This window comes from Lathamus discolor, chromosome 1 (genome assembly GCF_037157495.1).
Source record: "Lathamus discolor isolate bLatDis1 chromosome 1, bLatDis1.hap1, whole genome shotgun sequence".
In the NCBI taxonomy this organism is placed as follows: Eukaryota; Metazoa; Chordata; class Aves; order Psittaciformes; family Psittacidae; genus Lathamus; species Lathamus discolor.
The window spans coordinates 115,276,242-115,297,661 of NC_088884.1; the positions used below are offsets into that span (position 1 = coordinate 115,276,242).

Sequence of the window (21,420 nt, forward strand, 5' to 3'; positions counted from 1 at the left end):
CATGCTACCTCCACTTACCTTTATGCATTCTGCATGACAGAATTAGTAAAGAACAAATACTGCTTATAAATTGCAACAACTACATTGTGTATCACTATAATACTTTTACAGCTAATGTAAGGAACAACCATTTGGTGACCCATGGATTTTATTCATTAGGAAGTCCTGGAAACAATTTTCACTACATGAGACACCTAGCTCTCCCCAGTCCCATTTCCTACCAAAATACATGTTATGTGATAACTGAGATTCAATACTTTTTTTCCTGTCACCTTAGTCTAGCAGCCTGCCCACAAGGGGAAGAAATCAAGTCTGCCCTTTCTCTAACTTGCTCAAACAGCACTAAAAGCTTTCTGCTCCCTTTAGGCAAGAGTTAGAGATACAAAAATCCCACAACCATACTCTCTTTGTAATCAAGCTATTCAATGTTGCTCCTGCGTAGGCAGCTCCAAGAGATGCAACACGCAAATATTAGCCCCAGCATTCACTTAGCTATCACACTAAGAGGGCAACCTCTTACGGGTTAACAAGACTTTGTGGAAAATTTCTTACTTGTCAACCCATCACCTTCCTTCCAAAACTTGGAAAGGAGATAACTGGCAACTCTTTTGGCCAGGGGACCCCAAGATGACTAGTAACAGCAGGCACACTTATGAACTGCAGTACTTGAGAGGCCTTGAATGGAAAATATTACACATTTTTGTGCTTGCAAAAACTATTATATATTATACTTAGCCCAGTACGTGTATTTTAGTGACTCCATGTGTCACTGAAACTTATATTCTGCTCATGGGGAGTGGATTTGTATGTAAAGGAAAAATAATCTGTTAGTAATTGAGAAGCATTAGTTACCTCTGAAGTCACTGTGCTCATTAAAACTTTGGCTTCCTAAACTCTGTAATATATTTTAAGAATGTATTCCACATTCCATTTTTTGCATGGAGGCTTAGCAGTTAAAAAGGATACTACATGGTCAATAAACTAACTAGTCTGGGTTTGGTCATTTTCCCCTCCAAAAGATATCGAGCATTAAAAGTTCCCTCTACTGATGCTCACATTATTTCCATAATTCATTCCCTTCTGCCAAGATGCTCTCTCTTGTATAGCAGCAATCAGTCACAGCTTAAATGCAAACAACAGACTAGGCCAAAAAAGCAAGCTCCCTCACCCCCAAACAACTGCCACTCAGAAAACCCATTTAATTGCCTAGTGAAAAGTATTCCGAACAGTAAGCAACAAACACCAGCTTCAACAGTCTAGTTGAAAGTGAAGTCTCTCAAAACTTCCCTTTTTTCTTTTATTTTGGAAGATTTTGTGCTCAGCTACATCCACATAAAAATAACTTAGCAAACCTTCTGGGGCTTTTTGTTTGTTGTTTTGTTGATTTGGTTTGGTTTTTTGAAAGTAGTATTTTAATTGTTTCTTGGTAAGAGTTAGAAATGGTAGGAAAACAAAGCTGTGCCAAAATTCAGCAGACATTAAAACCTTGAAAGTTGTAAAGCATTACGAGGAATATCAAAGATCCCAAAATATGAAGGCATATGAATCTGTTGTGAATTTAAATGTAAGAGACTGAAACCTTTTGCAAATTTCATTTTAACAGACTGTGCTCAGTTTACACAGTCTACAAGAATGCTGGAAGAAAGCTAAACCCTAATTTTGTGCCAACATTTTCTAAAGCATGCACTAAACACTTTGTTAGAATCAAGTGCAATTCAGCCTAAACTGAAAAAATAGGCAAGAATCAGAACCATTTGCATGGTTTATAAGAAAAGTAGTTATCATCAAGTAAAAACATATAAATAAATGAAACCAGGTCCAGTTCTGGTTCAGGCAGGCAAGACTCCCCCACACCTGCCCAAACTTTTAAGTGGGCAAATTACTAGCTGAAGGGTTCCTGATACGTTTGTAATAAACTTTTTTTCATCCCTACACATTTATTGCTACTGATTCCGGTTTTATACTTTCATGGATCAGAAGCAAAGGCAAGTCTTCATCATCTTGTATTTTTGCAGAAGAGATGGTCATTCAGCGATCTGAGCCAGCACTAGCATCTCTGCGCTGAGGATGTGCCACAACTTCTCCTGAGAGTTACCTTATCTTTCCTTAAAAGCTTGCTCATTCTTTGAAACTTATTATTCTTTCTCAGAATTGTTTCCCTCCTGCTCTGACATCTGTTTCCACCTTTCTATCTAGATTCCCACTTCTTAGAGCTCTCTGAAATTGGCAGCGTCAAACTCTTCCCTTATATGAATTAGTTGCCCCACAGTTGGGGACAGCGAGGACCTGACCAGTAGCCACCAGTACCGGTGGTGTCAGGACAGTGGTGTCAAGTGGTAGCTGGTGGTGTCAAGACAGAGGACTGTGAAGCAAACACCAAACAAATGCAGCAGGTTAAAATGCAATTCAAAACATTTGCCAAGTTGAGGTACTGTCTCCCAAACCTCCCTACTTATTACGGGAAGGAAAGAAACATTTTCTTTCCAAGGCTTTTTGGGCAGAGGCTGAAACAGAGAGAGTAAAGGAGGGAAGCATGTTCTCCAGGGCTCTACCCCAGCTGGGAACCAAAGGCCTTTCAAGACCAGAAATAGCTGCATCTCAGTGAATGACATCTCAGTAAATGTCTTTCCAGTTGATCATGTGCACAAAGTGCTTGTTTTTTTTCTAGTGGGAATAAGGATTCAGTTGTGACTAAATTGATGTGTCAGGTGAATCCTTGAGCTTTTCTGTTTCAAGTCTTGAACCACAGAGTTGACAGAGGCTCAGATCTGGTCCAGAGGAGGGCCACGAGGATGATCAGGGGACTGGAGCACCTCCCGTATGAAGACAGGCTGAGGAAGTTGGGGCTGTTCAGCCTGGAGAAGAGAAGGCTGCGTGGGGACCTAATAGCAGCCTTCCAGTATCTGAAGGGGGCCTATAGGGATGCTGGGGAGGGACTCTTCGCCAGGGACTGTAGTGACAGGACAAGGGGTAACGGGTTAAAACTTAAACAGGGGAAGTTTAGATTGGATATATGGAGGAAATTCTTTCCTGTTAGGGTGGTGAGGCACTGGAATGGGCTGCCCAGGGAGGTTGTGAGTGCTCCATCCCTGGCGGTGTTCAAGGCCAGGTTGGATGAAGCCTTGTGTGGGATGGTTTAGTGTGAGGTGTCCCTGTCCATGGCAGGGGGGTTGGAACTAGATGACCTTGAGGTCCTTTCCAACCCTAACTATTCTATGATTCTAAAAGCAGGAATGGCATATAGAAGTGAGTAAAGAAAACTGTTTTTTTTTCCCAAACAACTCATCATGTATTAGGTGAAAGTGGGGATACACTGTGCACAAAGCTGGAGGGAAGGGCAATTAAAAAGCAAAGTATCAATGTGAGAAAATACTTTCCATCCACACACAGCCCACCTTCATGTTGTTAAGACTATCTGTGATGACAGTATTGTTGCTAGATATACGAAACAACGCCCATAAGATACCAATTTAATTATTAGTTACAAGTGTTTATGATCATCAAACCCACATCTCTTGTGTAAGCACCCAGGTTTTCACCACGAAGGGGTTACCAAGGTATGGTTTAGTTCTCACCCCCCTCCTCTGCTGAATCATCAGATACCAGCCACAACGGGTATGGATACCAGACTAACAGGCTCACTGATCCAGTACACTCCTCTAAAACAAAGCCATCCCTACAGCTTTTCAATTCATTCTTTATTGTTCAGGCTTACTGTTCTGACCAGAACATGTCCACTGAAACACATCTTATTCATTGTCAGGCCAAAACACGTCCCATCAGAAAATGTGAGGCAGCTAGTGGAGATGTAAAAATCAATATATATGGAGCTCTTTGCTATTCATATTGAAATATTAATAACTTCTAACATTAAAATAACGGCAGAATCACATGTTGAAACTCTTGGATCAACACATACATAGTAGATAATATTATCAGGGAAGCAAAAAAATATTTTGCTAAATTATGCTGCAGTGCTTATGGAGTATCAGTGACTGTCACCTTGAATACCATGGAAGCCTATTAGAAAATAAGGAAATTATATCCAGAATGGCATCAAAGGCCTCCATGAAAATCACTTCAGATGAAACAAAATACACCAAAATCCTAATAATATCACTTCTCTGGTGGCTTGCTATAACTCATTAAAGAAAATGAAACAAAACTACATTCCCCTTTGAGGATTATTTCTGAATGGGAGGAAGAAAGTTACCAAAAGAACTTCCGGAAACACAGCTATGAACCCTTTCCTCAGAATAACTAAAAAGCAGGACTTACCCAGGAAATCACACTAAGAGCAAACAATATTGCTTTCCTATCACCCATTCAAACCCATAAACCAACACCACACAATGCACCCCACATTCCCCGAAGAACCCCAGCACGCCTTTCAGCATCATCTGTGTAAGCAAGGGAGAGAAGGAAAAATAAAAAGCACACGGAGCAAACTTCTACGGCCACTACAGGTCTTGAGAACAGTGGCGTGGCCCAAAGCACCTGGGATATGACTACAGAAAGACTGATTTGGTATTGCACTGTCAGCTGAAACCTTCCCCTCATGTAGGAAGTTGGCACTTCTTTCTGTTAAATAGGAGTTTTATTGCACATCACATAGATACCAACAGTCAGCAAAGTTAGCTTCTGTGGTTTTCAAGAGATTTTTTAGACTTCCATAATACCTATTGGCTTAGTTCTGTTCCCACATTCCTAAAATACATGTATATAATGATTTTGAAATAAATCCAATCTACTAAATCTAAAGATTGCTTAAGGAAGAATTACACCTCTTCAAAGTGGGGTTGTTTGAGCATGTATTGCATGTTCTTCTTCCACTCTCCATCAGCAGTGAAAAAGCTTCTCAACACTGGAAATGTAAATCAACTTAAAAGACAAGCAAAATTAACTTGAAACATTGGCATCCTGTAGATTGCTGTTAGGCAATAGTCAAACTCCTAGGAACACTAGTTACCATCAGAGTTGCTTAACCCTTATATCAGAACTATAACAGAAAGCAATTATTTTCACATCTTAAATGTGGGAATTAAAGAATACAGTCCATGTGATAACAACAGATGATAAACATCTATTCTTTGGCTAGTCCCAACATATCAGAAAGATATGCATAGTTTCAGACCTTACAGCAAACATTTATAGGGTCAGCAAAATCCTTTTCATTACTTTGAAAAAAAATATAATACTAAAAAAAAATCTTCCCTTCTCTCTGAAAGCAAGCAATTTAAAAAGTAAAAGTTAAGAGACAAAGTTCAGAATTAGATTTTGCTGTATTTGTCAGATGTCTGTGCTATGCAACAACTTGTACGAAGCAAAGGCATAGACGTTTCTCCCCAGTTAGGCCCTTTAGTTACCACTTGATCCATTGCAAACAGGTGGGGACTTATGGGATCCAACTCTTTCTCCCAGCATTTTCAGCGAGGGACTCTCAGATTACACAAGACTCGCAAACCTCCTCCCACAAGCACTCACTACCCTTTAAATAACGACACCCCAACTCATTTCCCATCCAGCAGCTTATAAGGCTCTATATATCTGTAACATCTGAGCTATCCTCCCAGGCAGCCTCTCAACTGGCCAACCCTTGTTCCATTGAGGACTTGAACTATGAGTGCAGGAATCCTGAAAATTTATCCCAAATTGAACTTACAGGTTCCCAGCTTGCAAGAGGAAATTACTTGATGCTGGCCTCCTTATTTTCATACAACATGAAGATGGAGTTTTGAAATATCCTCCTAATGTAAGTGTCCTCTGGTTCAGCCCACCAAAACACTACACACAGACAACCCCCAAAAGCATAATGGTAAATTTGCCACAAATGCTGTAACTCACAGATTTTATTCTGCATTTCCCTGGGGGCAAACTGAACATGAAATATAAAAAAAATAACAATAAAAAAATAAAAATAAAAAAACCCACACACATTTCATGTTTCTTCTTCAATCCTCACCAAATTAAATACTTAATTGCAGGGCTGCTCCTTTGTTTCATTTTCTTTGCCTCCCTCCTCCCTTGTTTTCTTCTATGGTGGTATAAATGATTGGGTAGAGGGAAACTGAAGTAAAAAACATCTTTAAAGTTGAATTGAACATTTTAACACTCAGTAAGTAAAGATCCAAGATCAGCATCTGACATTGTCCACTATATATATTTGTATTCCTATGTTATATATTGTATCAGGCTCAAGAAACTGAACCACCTTTACAAATCCTCATCTTTTGCAGCTCTTAAAATCCCCAGGAAGGCTCTAAAGAACACAATGTGAAGAAAGCTGCTATTACTTAACTATCACTGACTCCCACCCATTTTCCTGGCAGATGGGTAGGTATGATCCTACAAAGTCACTGAATTCCATTTTTAGGCTGCAACCTTCTCCATCTTCATCCTAGCAACTCTCCTTTGAACCTCCAGGCAAGTCTTTAGTTTGTCAGGTTCACTTAGCTGCAGCATGTTTTGCGGTTCACCTAATTGCTAGCTGACGTGCAGCAAAGTGCTGTGTGCAACAGAAGGTTCTGTATTCCAGCTAGAAGCAAGAGTTGTACCCTTCCATTTATTCAGTTTGCGGGCAGGCTTTCCAAAGGCATGGCTTAGCTAGCAAAACCTGTTCAGCAGCTGAATTAGGAGCAAAAGCTTTCTACCTTGCTTCCAATTAAGAAAAAAACCCAAACAATCCCATATGCTTTTATACCAAGACACCTTTGTATGCAAAGAAGAGACCAGCATCATTCATTAGCTTAGAATTCCTTGGATAATGTTTTACTCAATGCTGCTTAATTTCAAAGCCAGATAAAACAGGAGAACTGAAGATGACTCAGCTGCTTACACTGCAATGTGCAGCATAAAAAGCCACAGGCAAAACCCTTTCACAGCTTTAGAAAAGCTTTTGTTAAGATGCAAGGGTATGAGCTTGGAAGGGTTCGGGTCAGCTGTCACCCTGCACTTAAGCACACAGCAGCAGTTGCAGCTTCAGATGTGGTCAGAGAAGGTGCCAGCCCACACTCTGATGAGAGAAGGAAGCTTTCCATACAACACCATCACCAGCAGAGCCAAGAGAGGTGAAACTGCCCGACTCCAGACCAGCAATGCCTCACCTCCACATCCTGAAGCTGGCTTTCACAGAGCTCATAGGAATTTGAAGAGCCTGCACAGATTTGACAGGACTTACCTTCAAAGGCTCAGACAGAGATTCTGCAAATTTGCAGATAAGAAGTGGCTTTCTCAGCAGCATCCACTTACTGTGAATCAGACAGGAGCACTGGTCCTGAAGTCAGGCTCCTTACAGGCCTAAAGGTCAGGCTGGCAAAAGCACTTGGCAATACTCATGCTGCAAGGCACACAACCTTGGATCACCTCCCTCCTCAATGAGCTACATACCGAGCATCTCCATCAGCCGCCACTGAGCGCAGCAGGCTGGGCAAGCCCCAGGTCTGCATGGATTGTCTCCTCATCCCCATGCCACAGAGCAAACCCCAAAGCAGCAGGATGAGGGTCTGACAGGACAGGCAGCCCCACACCACATGCACCGATGGTCCATTACACTTCCATACTGAAAACTGCTCCCAGTGCCAGCCCCCCATGCAAATATTCACATCCATATAGCCCTGCTGACACTGCTCTCCTGACCTTTCACACCCTCAGCAAAAACTTCTGAACACATGTGAGTTAAGTGCTGCTGAAATAGAGATTTTAGAGATCATGAAGGGGACTGCGGAACAAGTCACCATATATTTCAACCAAGAAGCTCCGAGGGCCATATTACTTACTTCACCTTACTACTTTCCTTGCCTCGTCATGAAAACCCTTGTCTGCAGCCTTCAGTGATATAGCTTTGGTTTTAATGGAGACTTCTCCATTACCACATTTTCCTATTTCTTCATGCCTGGTTTTGTAACCTGAATGCTTCTTGGGGAAAACACAATTCCAAACAATAATAAAACAAGAGTTGTAATATGCAGAACAAAACAGATCCATACCTGCATCATTAAGCTGATTAGACTCAGTCTCCAAGCCTGTACTGCTTTGAGCTTACAGGCTACGTAAGACTTTGAAAACTGATTCTTTTTTCCCCTAAAAGTTCACCAGAGAGTTTTAAGTCTTTAAGTCACTGAAAAGGACATGGAACTGCTGGAACAAGTGCAGAGGAGGGCCACGAGGATGATTAGGGGATGGAGCACCTCCCGTATGAAGACAGGCTGAGGAAGTTGGGGCTGTTCAGCCTGGAGAAGGCTGCGTGGAGACCTCATAGCAGCCTTCCAGTATCTGAAGGGGGCCTATAGGGATGCTGGGGAGGGACTCTTCGTCAGGGACTGTAGTGACAGGACAAGGGGTAATGGGTTAAAACTTAAACAGGGGAAGTTTAGATTGGATATAACGAGGAAATTCTTTCCTGTTAGGGTGGTGAGACACTGGAATCGGTTGCCCAGGGAGGTTGTGAGTGCTCCATCCCTGGCGGTATTCTAGGCCAGGTTGGATGAAGCCTTGTGCGGGATGGTTTAGTGTGAGGTGTCCCTGCCCATGGCAGGGGGGTTGGAACTAGATGATCTTGAGGTCCTTTCCAACCCTAACTATTCTATGATTCTATGATTCTAAATGCTGGCATTTGGCAGGGAGGAGGCCATGACCATTTAGATCAGCAACACATCAGAAATGGGTTAAGTGTTTTCTACTGAAACTTCCAGAAGAGTCTGTGGTTAATTCAGAAAGTTCAACAGGAATGTTTAAAGTCTCACAGGGCTATACAGGGCTCCACTGAGCAAGCTACCTAGAATAGCCACCACCTCAAAGCTTACAGACATTGACAAAGGAGAGAAGTGACCCTCTGTTTGGGAGGCATTATTTTTCAGCCAGTTTCTTTTCAGGCATAATTACTGAAAGCTAATATTAATGACTGAGGGTAAAAAATCTCCCACTGTTGCCTAAAGTTTTGACTAGCAGCTAAATTATCAGTATATAGTTTATGTACTCCTAGCCATATGACTTCTATTGAGTTTTGCAATCTTTCTGTGTCTCAATTCTCAGTTGAAAAGGGATAATGGTGCTTATTTCCTTAATCGTCCAACACTCAGTTTTGACATCCCTGTTAAAATTATGCAAGAATTAACATTACAGGAGAAAGAAAAAAAAGAAAAAAACTCCAGCAAAAAACCAAAATTACTTACAGATTTAGAAAAAAATACTCTGAAGCTGTGATGCTTTCAACCCATTTATTGCCTCTGTTCAACTGGCACAGGACAATCAGCCTTCTTCTATGTGCTAGAAAAAGCAAATCACTAAAGAACAAAGCTTAAGTCAAAATGCCTATGTAAGGGAAACGATGATGACTTGTAAACCAAAGTTGGAGAAAAATCAGACTTCCGAATGCATTCTTATCATAGCTTTCTTAAAGCTCATCCTTATATGGTTTATGGAAACAAGATATCCACCCCAAGGAACCCATGACTCATAAACCTGAAAGCATGAGTTTTAACCATCATCTAAAGTGAAGCCTGTATTGTTAATAGTTTATATATATACATATACATATCTATATAGAAATCCTTTCTATGCTTGTATTCTGCTTGCTTCTCTTATTTTTATTACAATAGACTCACCTGCCATTTGATTTAGCAGTTATGCTCTTTTCTACAGAGGCAATGAACTTCAGGTCTTCAGATTCCCCTGTAACAGTGACTAAGGCTGGCTCTTGGATTCCATGGTGCACTTTCCTGTACTGCTGGTTTTTATTTTTGAGAAATTAAATAGATTACAGGTACCCTACACTACGGTAATGCATCAACACCTGAGGAACAAAGGATTTGAGTCTCTTAAAACCTAGTCTATAAAGTGCTTCACTTCCCCATCTTCAAAAAGGGAGCAAAAGCATCCATTTTGTCAGAACACACATTCCCCGAACACCAAATGCTCTTCCTCCTTTGCAATTCCAAAGCAGAGCAGGACTCTAAATACAATAAATGGTAAAATCATTATATTGTTTTCTAATAAAAGCAGGACTGGGAACAACAAAAATAGTAAAAAGCATATGAGCTAGTCTTGCTGCAGAAAACCCTTTCTCAATTGGATAACTTTAAAAATTACCGTGGAAAATAGAAATCAAATGATCCGTAACGTTTTTTCCCTATTACCCCACCTCAAATCATAACAATTTCAGCCGCTCTTCAGCTAGAAGTCTAGACTTTGTTTCCTGAAAGAAAAACCAAAAAAGATGAGGGAGAATGGTGTGATAAAGATTCGTATTCAGGGAAGCAGATAAAATAAGCATCATGGTTTTTAACACTTAGATTTACCAGCTGCAGAGCCCAGCCTTAAGGCTCTTAAGAATTTTGGCTCTGAGTCTTCTCAACATGGACATCAAAAACACCCAGCAGGCCCTGGCCTCTCCTGTGACACTTGGGCAACCCTGTGCTTTTAAGCCATTAGAACATCCATCGAAGGATGCAGAAGTGTGGCAACAGCTCACTGCCTACCAACTGTACCAAGAAAGACTTCTGAAGCACTGTAACACAGCAAGAGGTAAACACCCTTCAGAATCCTCCTTTCACTTCCCAAGCCAAATGATCCCAATGCCTTTTACCCCCAGATGGCTAAATTCATAGGGATAGGTGAAAGAAATTTCCTTAAAAAGCACACCATGGCTGTGCAGATCTGTTTTATGAAATAGAGGTAAGCTGTATATTACAAAAAACAAATCAAGTCTTTAGGCTTTGCTGTATTATTTTTATCCCTGATTGCTGACACTTTTCCCAGAAGTTCCACGGGTATCGTGATCTAATGCAACAGTAGAAACACACAATTCTGTATCTTTCTCATTTCCAAAGAATCATTCAATCAGGGGTCTGGAGAAACAGTCCCCAAAGTTAATATTTAAAAAATAGGTGGTGGCTCTTAGCTGTTCAGCAACTTACAGATTTATTTATGGAAGCCCATACTAAGTTACTGAACTTGAAAATACATCCAAAAAGCGAGCATCTGGTTTCCATCTGACCTCCTGGGAACCAGGAAAGGGTTTTAACCGAAAATAAAATATTGGGGTGCAAAAGAGCAAGATCTCAGGGCAGGAGGGATGCATGTAAAAAGAACTTCCCAAGGGAGGGGAAACAACAACATAAAAACCCAAACTGAAACAATGAAAAAAAAAAAAAAAAACCAACCTCAGCCCACTACCAAGAGGCTAAAATCACAGGTTACAAAGAAGAAAAACAAACCCCATATTTTTGGGCCATATCTAATGAGAAAAATGCCAAAACATGCCAAAATTAGAATTTTATTTCACAACTTAAGAAAATAGAACCTTCATACTAAACAGTGAGACTTGTTTACAGGATTAATTTTAAAGACATATACCTGGAAATACTTGCCAACACATGCGAGTATTAGGCACCTACTACATCTATTTTATCTATTTGTATTTAAGCAATCCCGAAGCAAGGTGGACCTGCAATTGTGACAGCTGCAGTTCTTTCAGGGGTAGAGAACAATTCCATTTTTAAAAAACCAAGCTGTAACATTGCCTTACATGGGGAAAAAAGGGAGATTTTATTCTCCCTTCAAATATATCGCAAACATTCTTTAAAAGTTACAAAACACCTAACCCGGTTTTCCACAAGAGGTACACACACATCCGCCTCCATAAATACTCTGCTGACAACCTGCAAGTAAAGTTTTTGAAGACATTGCTTTCAATATCCCTTCCGGACTCCCAGGAAAGCAGCTACTTGCCCCTTATTTTGTTTCTCTTAATTTTATTTTTTCCAGTTTGTACGTAAAGAATAGAGGAAGTCAAGTGAAAGCCTGACCAGAGCTACAAAAGCTCATCAAGTTAAAATATTTATAATAAGGAAGCTGACCATGAAGAATTGCCTCTATTTCCTTTGCCATGTAGACTCATGAAATTTCTTTCGTATCTTTTAAAAGGCAAGCTGTTGCCATGTGCTGGCCACTATGCAAACTGGGATGCTGGAGCCCATCAACCCCAGATGGGACCCACTCAGGTTCAACAGCTTACTAATCCCTAGGATGTACCACTGCTTTCTTACCAGCTATCAACTTGGATCCCCTCAACACATACACAAAATCCTAAAAAGCCAGAGCAAGACCCTGTTTCTTTTTCAAATAACTACTTATTGTTTTGGTTGATCTCTCCTCAGCAAACAGCAAAGCCAGCCACTTCTCTTGACATGCCGTGAGGCTGATGGCATATCCAGCATTTTTAACTCATATTATCTTCACATTATACTTAAGTCTATGTTAATTTCTACATATTCCACATGAATATATGACAAATTATAACTGATCAAGATTAAAGCAGGCATCCGCAGATGGCTACAAAGTACTTCTACAATTTGCATGAATAAAGGTTAGCCTGTGCTAGCACTGAACATGTACCAGATTGAATTTACAAACTACATTCTGGTTCCCCTGACTGATGAAACTGAGTTCTTTTACATCTTTCATAAAATGCCACATGGACATGCTCCCAGTGCAAAAGCCATTAGCTCAAGCCAGAAGGCCCTTCCAATCTTCTTGGACCTCTAGGTAACACCACTAACCAACTGATCATTGTATTCCCCTAAAGCAGCAGCAAATCGGGCAGTGTCTAAGAATATATATATTCTTTCAAGACTAACTTCAGCATTCTTGAATTGTAGTTCAAACTATCAGTAGTCCATGTGGAAACAGAAAAGAGCCCAGAAAAGTGTAAAAATCCCTAAAGATCATTAAAAGCAGTGAAACCCATATAAAATATGCCTTACATTTTCATACCTATGGCATCAACTCATAATTTGAAGGCCAACACTGTTTCACATTGACAGCATCTCTAATCTTGCATGTGAACAATAACAGCCAAATATTTTATTTAGTTTGGATTTGTTTTGGAAGAAGAGGCAGGAACAGAAGAACATAATTAAGGAGGTCCCTCAATATTAAAATGGCTTATCTTGCCACCCTGTTTATACTCTCAAGTCATCCTTCCCATGGGCAGCCAGCCTCTGCAATTGGCGTGTGCCAGTCTGACTCCAAGACGCACTTTCTTCCAGGCTATAAAGAACAAATAAACAATCAAAGCAAATCTCCTGCTCAACAGCAATCTGCGCAAGGAAGTTTTCACAGGCAGAGGAGCCATCCACAGCTTTGGTTTCATGGGATCCAGACAGAATTCAAAACAGCTGAGACAATGGGACCACAGACTGACAGAGCTGCAAGAGAGGACATCTGTCACACCCCCAGATGCTATTTCTTTGATCTCTGCTAGTCTGATCCTGACTTAGCCCTCAGCTGTCAGGTAGCAGACGCTGGTGAGTCAGATGCTGCACTGGGCAGGAAGGGTGAGAACAGGAAGGGACCAGGCTAACTCATGATTAATTCTATTTTCAAGCCACTCATCCCTGCATTCAACCAGAAGCAGCCTCAGACAAGTTATTGCCTGACCGAGACACACCTGCTATTCCTTTCCTATATCTGATATTAACCCTGCCCATCAATCTGTGGTGACAGGAGAAAGTGGGCCAAACCCCCACACTCCCAGCTGCCTGCTGGAGTGATTCAGTGGGCTCCTGGAAAGCTCATTTCTAAATGATCTGCTTGCCTCATCAGGAGAAAGAGGAGCAAGTGACACACTAGATACTATGCGTATATGATCTGGTATAATACCTTTTTCATCAAGAAATTTTTAATGCCACCTTTACAAGTTTCACTCAAGAAGATGCCCTAGGCATGAACCACACCATAAGATGATCCTTTCCTCAGAGACTAACAAAGGGAATCCCTTATTAAGGCTAGCTAAGTATCAAAGCACAGAAGGACAAGAGGAAAAACAAGAATCAACAAGTAGGACTGAACTGTAGCCTCTTAGAGAAAAAAGCACTCACAACTGTTCAACTACATATCACTTAGGACTGGAAACAAGCACCACCACCCTGGGGTGTTTGTCAGACCTACAACCATGTCATCTCTTTAACTCTTGTACTGATGAAGTCTCAGAAAGAGGAACTCCTTTTGTTAAAGGCAGGATTATTTACCAGGAAATATAGTAACTAGTGAAGAAACACTTATACTCAACCAATACTCATCCAGGAACCTTGCACTGCTGAAGGCAGGCACAAACAGCAATCACAGGGTGCAAGTGCTGTTGTTTTCTTTGATAACAAGAAAAGATGGTTCTCATTATGTGATGGCTTCAGAGGCCAATCCTCCTCCAGGATGCTCACTCACTTCATTAAGTAAAAATAGCAGTCTTCGAATAAAAGCCAATAGTTAGCTCTGGGAGACTCTTGAGAGCTTTAAGGAATTTCTTGCTTGCACTGCTGCTCTTCCTGCTTTAGTTCCAATAACCCACACGTGAGCATCCTGTCCTTCTTCCAATCCCTCCCAAAACATAATCCTGGGCTAACAGAAGTATGCTGATATTCAGTAAACTGTACATTTCAGGAATGAGGCTAGACCAGGCTGTAACTGCTATAGTGGACACTGTAATTAGCAAACGAAAGCTGTTACTTTGTGAAACAGCAGTATCACTTTGGAAACATCTCTTCATGACTCTTAAGCTGCAGTATTCTAATCCATGTAACTCAGGGGTTAACTGTCCAAATCCATCATTCTGTTTGCCAGTAAAAGAGACAATGAAGCACTTGACCCAAAAAAAGAAGTGCCCCTAGTCAGTCAGGGGAAGGGGAGGGAAAAAGATAAGATCTGTTTTTAATTAAAAAACTGTTAACAAAACTGAAGCTCAAAAGGAAGAGGAACTAGACTGCATTGACAGAAGGCTGGAAAAAATAGTTTGACTCACATAACATGTTTTCTAAAATGCGGTAAATCAAGACACATTTCAAGCCACAGAAGCATATCCTTCAATTGTGAGCATTTAACTCCATGCACTTTGCCAAATCACTTACATGGTTTTAACCTCCAAACAACTGTTAAAAAAGATAATTAATTCTCATTTTTTTTTCTAACAGGTATCTTACCTTTGCAGAGTCATGTTCAAATTGCCTGTACATGCCTTGATCTTGTTTTGCGCTTCTAGATGAGTCATCCCGTCTGTGCTTATCCCATCAATGGTGAGAACTACATCACCTATCCCGACGTGCGCTCGGGCTGCCTTGCCACCATCATTAAGCTGAAATATCACAAGAACAGTAAATGAGAAAGTTGGATAGTTTGTCTGTGTCCTCTGAACACAGGACTACAGTATCTTATTCACAGTACTGCTCCATAGAAAGCGGGGGGAAGTTCTCTTTTCTCCTTTTTGAGTATGTCCCTGTGAAAGTTGCTGCATTATCTGTCTTTCTGGTGACAAAACAGATATAGGCACTTGAATGACAGGAAAAGTATTGCACAGTATTGCCTGTTTTTCAAAATCAGCCACCACTTCTACTGGAAACTGTGTACACTCACCAAAAGGCATAAGCAGAAATGGGCACGCAGTTTCCTGGATGCCAAGTTCCAGCCTCTGATCTCTTCATATATGAAACTTTAATCATAAGAGGAGAGATGAAGACTTTCCCCATTCCAGATTTTCCATATAAACAACCCCTTCAAATTTCATGTATTTGTCAGTGACTGGTTATATGCACAGATGACTACTAATACTGAAGTAGACTTTTCCCCAGCGGCAATTATTAGAAAGTCAGAAGTTCAACATCACACAGACCTGTTACTTAGTTTTGCCTTTCTCTCGGTAGGTTTATAGCCCCAGTGACCCTTAGTATATTCAGACCAGAATAAGAAAGGCCTGTTGAGCAATCTACCTCTTTGATCAAAGTCACTGCCAAACTTCGGTTTAACTGCCTATGGTCCACATGAACGAAATGATCTTGCAACAAAAACCTTCGTAAAAGTTCACATTATTGACCCAAATTGAATTAAAAAAAAAAGGAATCTTTTAATTTTATGCCACTGAACTTCAACAAACTTCATCCCAAAGAACTGAAATAGAGCAGAAATAAAGCAACATATGGTAAGATCTATGTACTGATTTATATCCCTGGTCCTCAATCTGCATTTTATAGGTGGCCGCTAAGAGCGGTCCTGAATGGTGCAAATTCCCTCTTTGTTTCCAGATGTGTTTCCTGTATTACAGCAGAAAAGCTGTAGCTGCTTGTGCTGTGCATGCAAAACCTCACAAGTCTTTCCTTTGCCTGCAAACACGAGCGTGTTCCTTGAAGAAAATGCTATGGTTTTAGGGAGGTGTAGCAAACAGCAGAATGACTTTATTTCCAAAAGTGGAGCTCTCCTTGGGCCACAATTGCACTCTAGCAAGTGACTTTTCAAAGGGAGGCAGAAGGAAGGCTTTCATCTCTTTGTTGTGCTAAATTTGTAATAATTACAACTTGTATAGTGCATCCTTTTATAAAGGGCTGCAACAACAAAGCCAAAATTACTCCAAAATTTGGTGTTCATACCTAAATTCCAAGCAAAGAGACCCAGTTACTATAAAACACAGATCAGGAAACCCACAAGCATATAGAAAGCTATGACCAACACAGCTATTTATAGGGAAGCTCCTCAAACCTTTGCATGGAGCAGGGGGGAACCTGCCATAAACAGATCCCTAAACCGATACATTACAGCATGCTGACATTTGTCAGTAAGGTCTGGAAAAGGAAAAGGAACGTAAGGGTGCTAAAAACCAAAGGTCAAACGGATCACTGTGCTTTGTGATTGGACTCCCCAGGTGAATAAAATTCACCTTTCTCTGAAGGTATGTAAATATGCACGATGCTCGCATGTAATTTGTGACTAGAAAATAGCATTCAGCAGTAAGACTTTAAAAGCAGCCTTCAGGGTAACTATTTTCATGGAGGGATAGGTTTCTCATCCACAGAAGTGTAAAACAAAACAAATTGATAAATTAAAAATGAACAAACAAACAACCCACCCACAACTGTTGTTTGGTTTTTCTCCTCAATTCTGGTGGCCAACACACAACAACCTGCAACTAATCGCCTCACTTTCAAGAGGTCAATCTTAAACTGTTGCCTACTGGGACTGAAGGTTTTTGCAAGCACACATGGCAGGCAGCTATAAAATTATTTCAGCAAAACCCCAGGCTGAAGATCCCTTTAAATTACGTCTGGAAAGTGCACCCTGGAGATGAGAAAAAGAGCAGACAGGTCCTAAGAAGCATGACAAGGCCCTGGCTGCATCCATGAGACCTGCTGTGTAGGCAGGGTACTGAATCTGCCTGGTAGGCGAGGCTGTCACAGACCCATCTGAACAAATTACTGGACAACGGTGTGAAGAGGGATGCCAGAGCAGTAATCTCCTTTTCTAGACACAGTGGATAAGACTTCTAAGTAACACCTACTGATTTTGAACAAGAGGTCTGACTAACCAAGACAGGTGAACTCGATAGTTCTAGGAAATTTCAGCCAAAGCACAAGTCTTCCCTGAGAGTACCAGTCAGCATTCTTAGCTTGTGAAGCAGCTATAATGAAGTGGACTGAAGGTACAAGGGAAGAGTTTCACCAGAGATGCAAGAGGAAAATAATCACAAGAACAGGTATATAAAAATAAGCAAACATCTACACTTTATACAGCAGGGAGAATTAGAACATTTGAAATAATTAAGGATCTTTTCCAGACTGCAGATATACATAGTCTGGAAATCTCAGTTTTGACACTTCCTAGATTCTGCAAATGTGCATTACCATTACAAACAATAGGTTCATATATGTACCAGGAATCACATAAGCAAAACTGCATACATATTTGAAATTGGTTCGACCAAAGCTAAAAGAAAGCTTCCATATTCCTTGTCACAACGGAAACTCCATTTATCTTTCTTTTCCCCTTCTAGATTTTGAAAAATTCAATAGATGCAGGAGATACAAAAATATGTAGGTGCTAAGCTATGTAGGAAAGTTTTAAATGGCATTTATAAATCCTTACCATTTAGTACTGATTCCCCCTCCCCCTGCCCCCTATGAGCAGTTTTGTTCTTCAACTGCAAATTCAACCTTAGCTTAATGAAATTATCTGGCATCAGTCACCACTGAACTACAGTATTTCCTATGCTTAAATGCCAAAAAAAGAGTAAACCAGTAGGCAAAAGGAAAAAAAACTTAATGCTTAATTCCAAGTAGGAAAAAGAGGCATAGCCTTAAAAAACATACCTTTATTGAATGTATACGTGCAAACAAATACATTCAATTCAACAAGTCGTATGGTACAGAAGAGTACAGCATTAAAATTACACAACTGGCTACCTACAAATCAAACTAACTTCTCAGCACCACAAAGATTCTTCAAATCCTTGATGGATCTATCTTAGTTACAGCATGAGGCAAGTTTTAAAAATCAACCATGAATTATAGCTGCTAAAGAAAGGGAGTTTGTTTTGCTGTTACACAGCAGACTTCAAAGCTACAAAATTGCCAAACCAGAGATGTTTCCTCCTACTCTGTTCCATGTCTCCATACTCTGGGAAGCTCATTTGGAGGCAGAGGGGGAGTCAAGCAGGACAGATTTCATGATCAGGCACCTGCTGAGGCCAATCACTCCCACAGCCTTCAGAAGCAAACCTCATTTTGGCCCCATCAGCTTCATGGCCAAAAGCCAAAAGCCAGCCTATGCCATCCAGAGATGCTCAGGACACTTCCTAATACATATAAGTAAAATCACCCATCTAATCTCACTTTTCAGTTTTGTTTGACATCCACCCCCCAAAAAAAGAAAAAATTACCTTTTTGTTGTTCTTGTTTTAAACATCAGAATTCTAAACCTGCAAATATTGTCCTAAAGAACATTTTTGATGAAAATAAAACAAAAATAAAGCAGTTCTTGATCCAGGATGAACTTTAAAAGCAACGGCATAAAAAGTAATCTCAGCATAGGTTACTATAAGCAATCTATGCCTCAGGTTTTTAAAAGCAAACAACCCAAGGCATACTGGAATACAACTGTTTTCTTGAGCTAAGTTTTAGACTGCTTTAATTTTGGAAGATCCTTTCCAGGAAAATCGTATGTGTGCACATACATGTGCATCTATCTCTAAATCAATGTAATTCGCAGCTTAATGAATTTCTAATTAACACATAACAGTCTATTTCTACTCACATTACAAGCAAAGAAAACTTGACAAGCATCTCTTCTTTGAACTGTCATTATTTAGATTTTATGCAGTAATAAATGAAATACTTAAACTGCCGTTACTCATAGAACAAAGGCCTATTTGGCAAGAGATGGAAGCTGTCTTTTATCTTTTCCACATTGCCTGCCTTGAATCAATCCTAGCTGAAAACAGGTCATGTGATAGTACATCACAATTACTTTCCCACAGAATGTATTTCATAGCCTGACAGTAAATAATGTTCTCCATATCACACAAACATCCTTCAATGTCATCTGCAACTTTCTCTCAGAATATAATTCATTGCTCCCAATTTAAAACTCCCTGGGCTACCTGACATCCCTCCAGCTTGAATTTTACCCCTTGAACACTTCCAATACTGGGCTGGGTATAGCAATTCAGTTTAAAAACATGCACAATCGAAGCAGAAGTCAACCAGACAATGATCTTTGTATCATTACCACTATTGCTCCTCTTTCAGTCAATATCCTTCCCTATAACAAAGGGTTTTAAATAAGTACACAACACATCCACGTACAGAAAGACCATTACAAGAGAACTTCGCAGAATCACAAAATGAGCAATCAGACAACCTCTGTTTTATCAAATAACCCTCTGCTCTTTCACACAGACATTCAAACCACAGGAGCTTTATCTCCCTGTTATAATACACTTTATGCTAATATTGACACTCATTACCTGTTACTACCTTGTTTGTATCCCTAGCCTCATTTCACCTGACCAAAGTACCACCTTGCACAATAGCCAGTATTTTAACAGCATGCTCTCAAATGTACTTAGAGCTCAAATTACATTAAAAAGTACCTCTTTGGGGAAATACAGCAAAAGAAAGCAGGATCTTAAGGTCCTTTCCAACCCTAACCATTCTATGATTCTATACAAAGTCTTACTGTATTTCTGGAGAACAGACGCTTACCCCAAAAGGGTATGGGGAGGGCATGCTTATATTTTGTAGTTGCACCAGCTCCCTCACATGAATTGTGCACATCTGACCCGACTCCTTCCTGATGCGTGGCCCCAGCACCATGCAACTCACAGTAGCAGCAGCAGCACAGGGTACTGGGATCTGACACCTCAACACCATGAGCACAAATAGGGTATTGTTTTGCTCCAGCACACTTTTCCTAATGGGGTGGCCAGACAAAACCCTTCCTCACCACCTTCCCTGCTGGGAAAGAAGCAAAACCCCAGCTTATACTTCAGACTGCTGACAGGTTTGGGACATTTAGGGTCCCGTTTACTGCTTCTGCACTGGGGGGCAGAAGCCATGGGAGCACCTGCTCTTTGTAACAAATAAGCTTCCTCTACACTCAATGGAAACTAAGAGCTGTATCATATTCCTCAACAGCCTTTACTACAGCAATATTGTTCACATAGCCAACAGATTAGACCACCAGCCTTGATACTTGCTTCCAAATCAAGAACATACATACCAATTTTAAAGTCCAGATCAAATTTATACAGCTGAGTTACAAGAATGTTAATGCAGGGTTTGCAGTGGAAACCACCGACACAACCAGCTATAAAAGGGGTTATGAGGCAGTCCTACAAATAAGCCAAAGATTTTCCCCAAACCAAGCAGGGATCAAAATTAGATTAGGTTTCATTTCCCTCCTTTTACTCTCCATAACTTTGAAGGTGCTTCCTGACTGATTTATACACCTGTAACCTAAAGTGTGCACAGCATGCCAATAACCATTAAAGACAATGTGTAACAGAAAAAAAAAAAAGGCAAAGTACCAACCGTACTTCTTGGTCTGGCTGTGGTGCCCAAGAACAGATACAACTAAAGTCCTGGCAAGAGGGCTACCCATGCCTCCTGGCCTTTCCTCCCAGGTTCTCCAGCTTTGCGTCACCCCTTCTCTCCATGCACAGCAGCTCCCTTGCTGCGGTGTGGCAGTGGGTTGGCTGATGAAGCCCTGAACCAATGCTTTGACTAATCGTAGCCCATGGGTAAGCATGGGAAAATCCCACAGGCATTTAGCAAAGAACCCACAAAACCATCTCTCACATTTCATTCTCAGTTCTGCTACTCATCCTCAGGAGTAACCCTGACAACATAGATTTTAACATGGCTGAGCTGTATATGCCTGTAGTCCCACCTTGAGGAACTACGTCAAAACAAAAGCAACATGAAGTTTGAAGTCTTAGCTGAGCACAGCTGTGGGTTCACATTTTAGGGAAAAGACAATTGGTTTCAACCCTCTTCTTTTCCTTCTTAAAGTTTTTCTCTTACTATATTTCAACCTTAATATTTAGCTAATGCCCTCTCACTTCATCCATCCTTTTGTGCACCAAACATGGAGCTATGTACCTACAGA

At 40.6% G+C, this 21,420-nt stretch overlaps 1 protein-coding gene across 11 annotated transcripts in view; it reads right to left on the minus strand.

Annotated features, from left to right (window-relative positions):
* Positions 1–21,420, minus strand: part of PDLIM5 (PDZ and LIM domain 5) — a 124,812-nt gene that overhangs the window by 71,899 nt on the left and 31,493 nt on the right. For all 11 annotated transcript variants that reach the window (XM_065691700.1, XM_065691687.1, XM_065691684.1 and 8 more), the window contains exon 3: positions 14,973–15,124. In XM_065691700.1, coding sequence (XP_065547772.1) covers positions 14,973–15,124 — 152 coding nt within the window. The remainder of the gene's footprint in view (positions 1–14,972; positions 15,125–21,420) is intronic.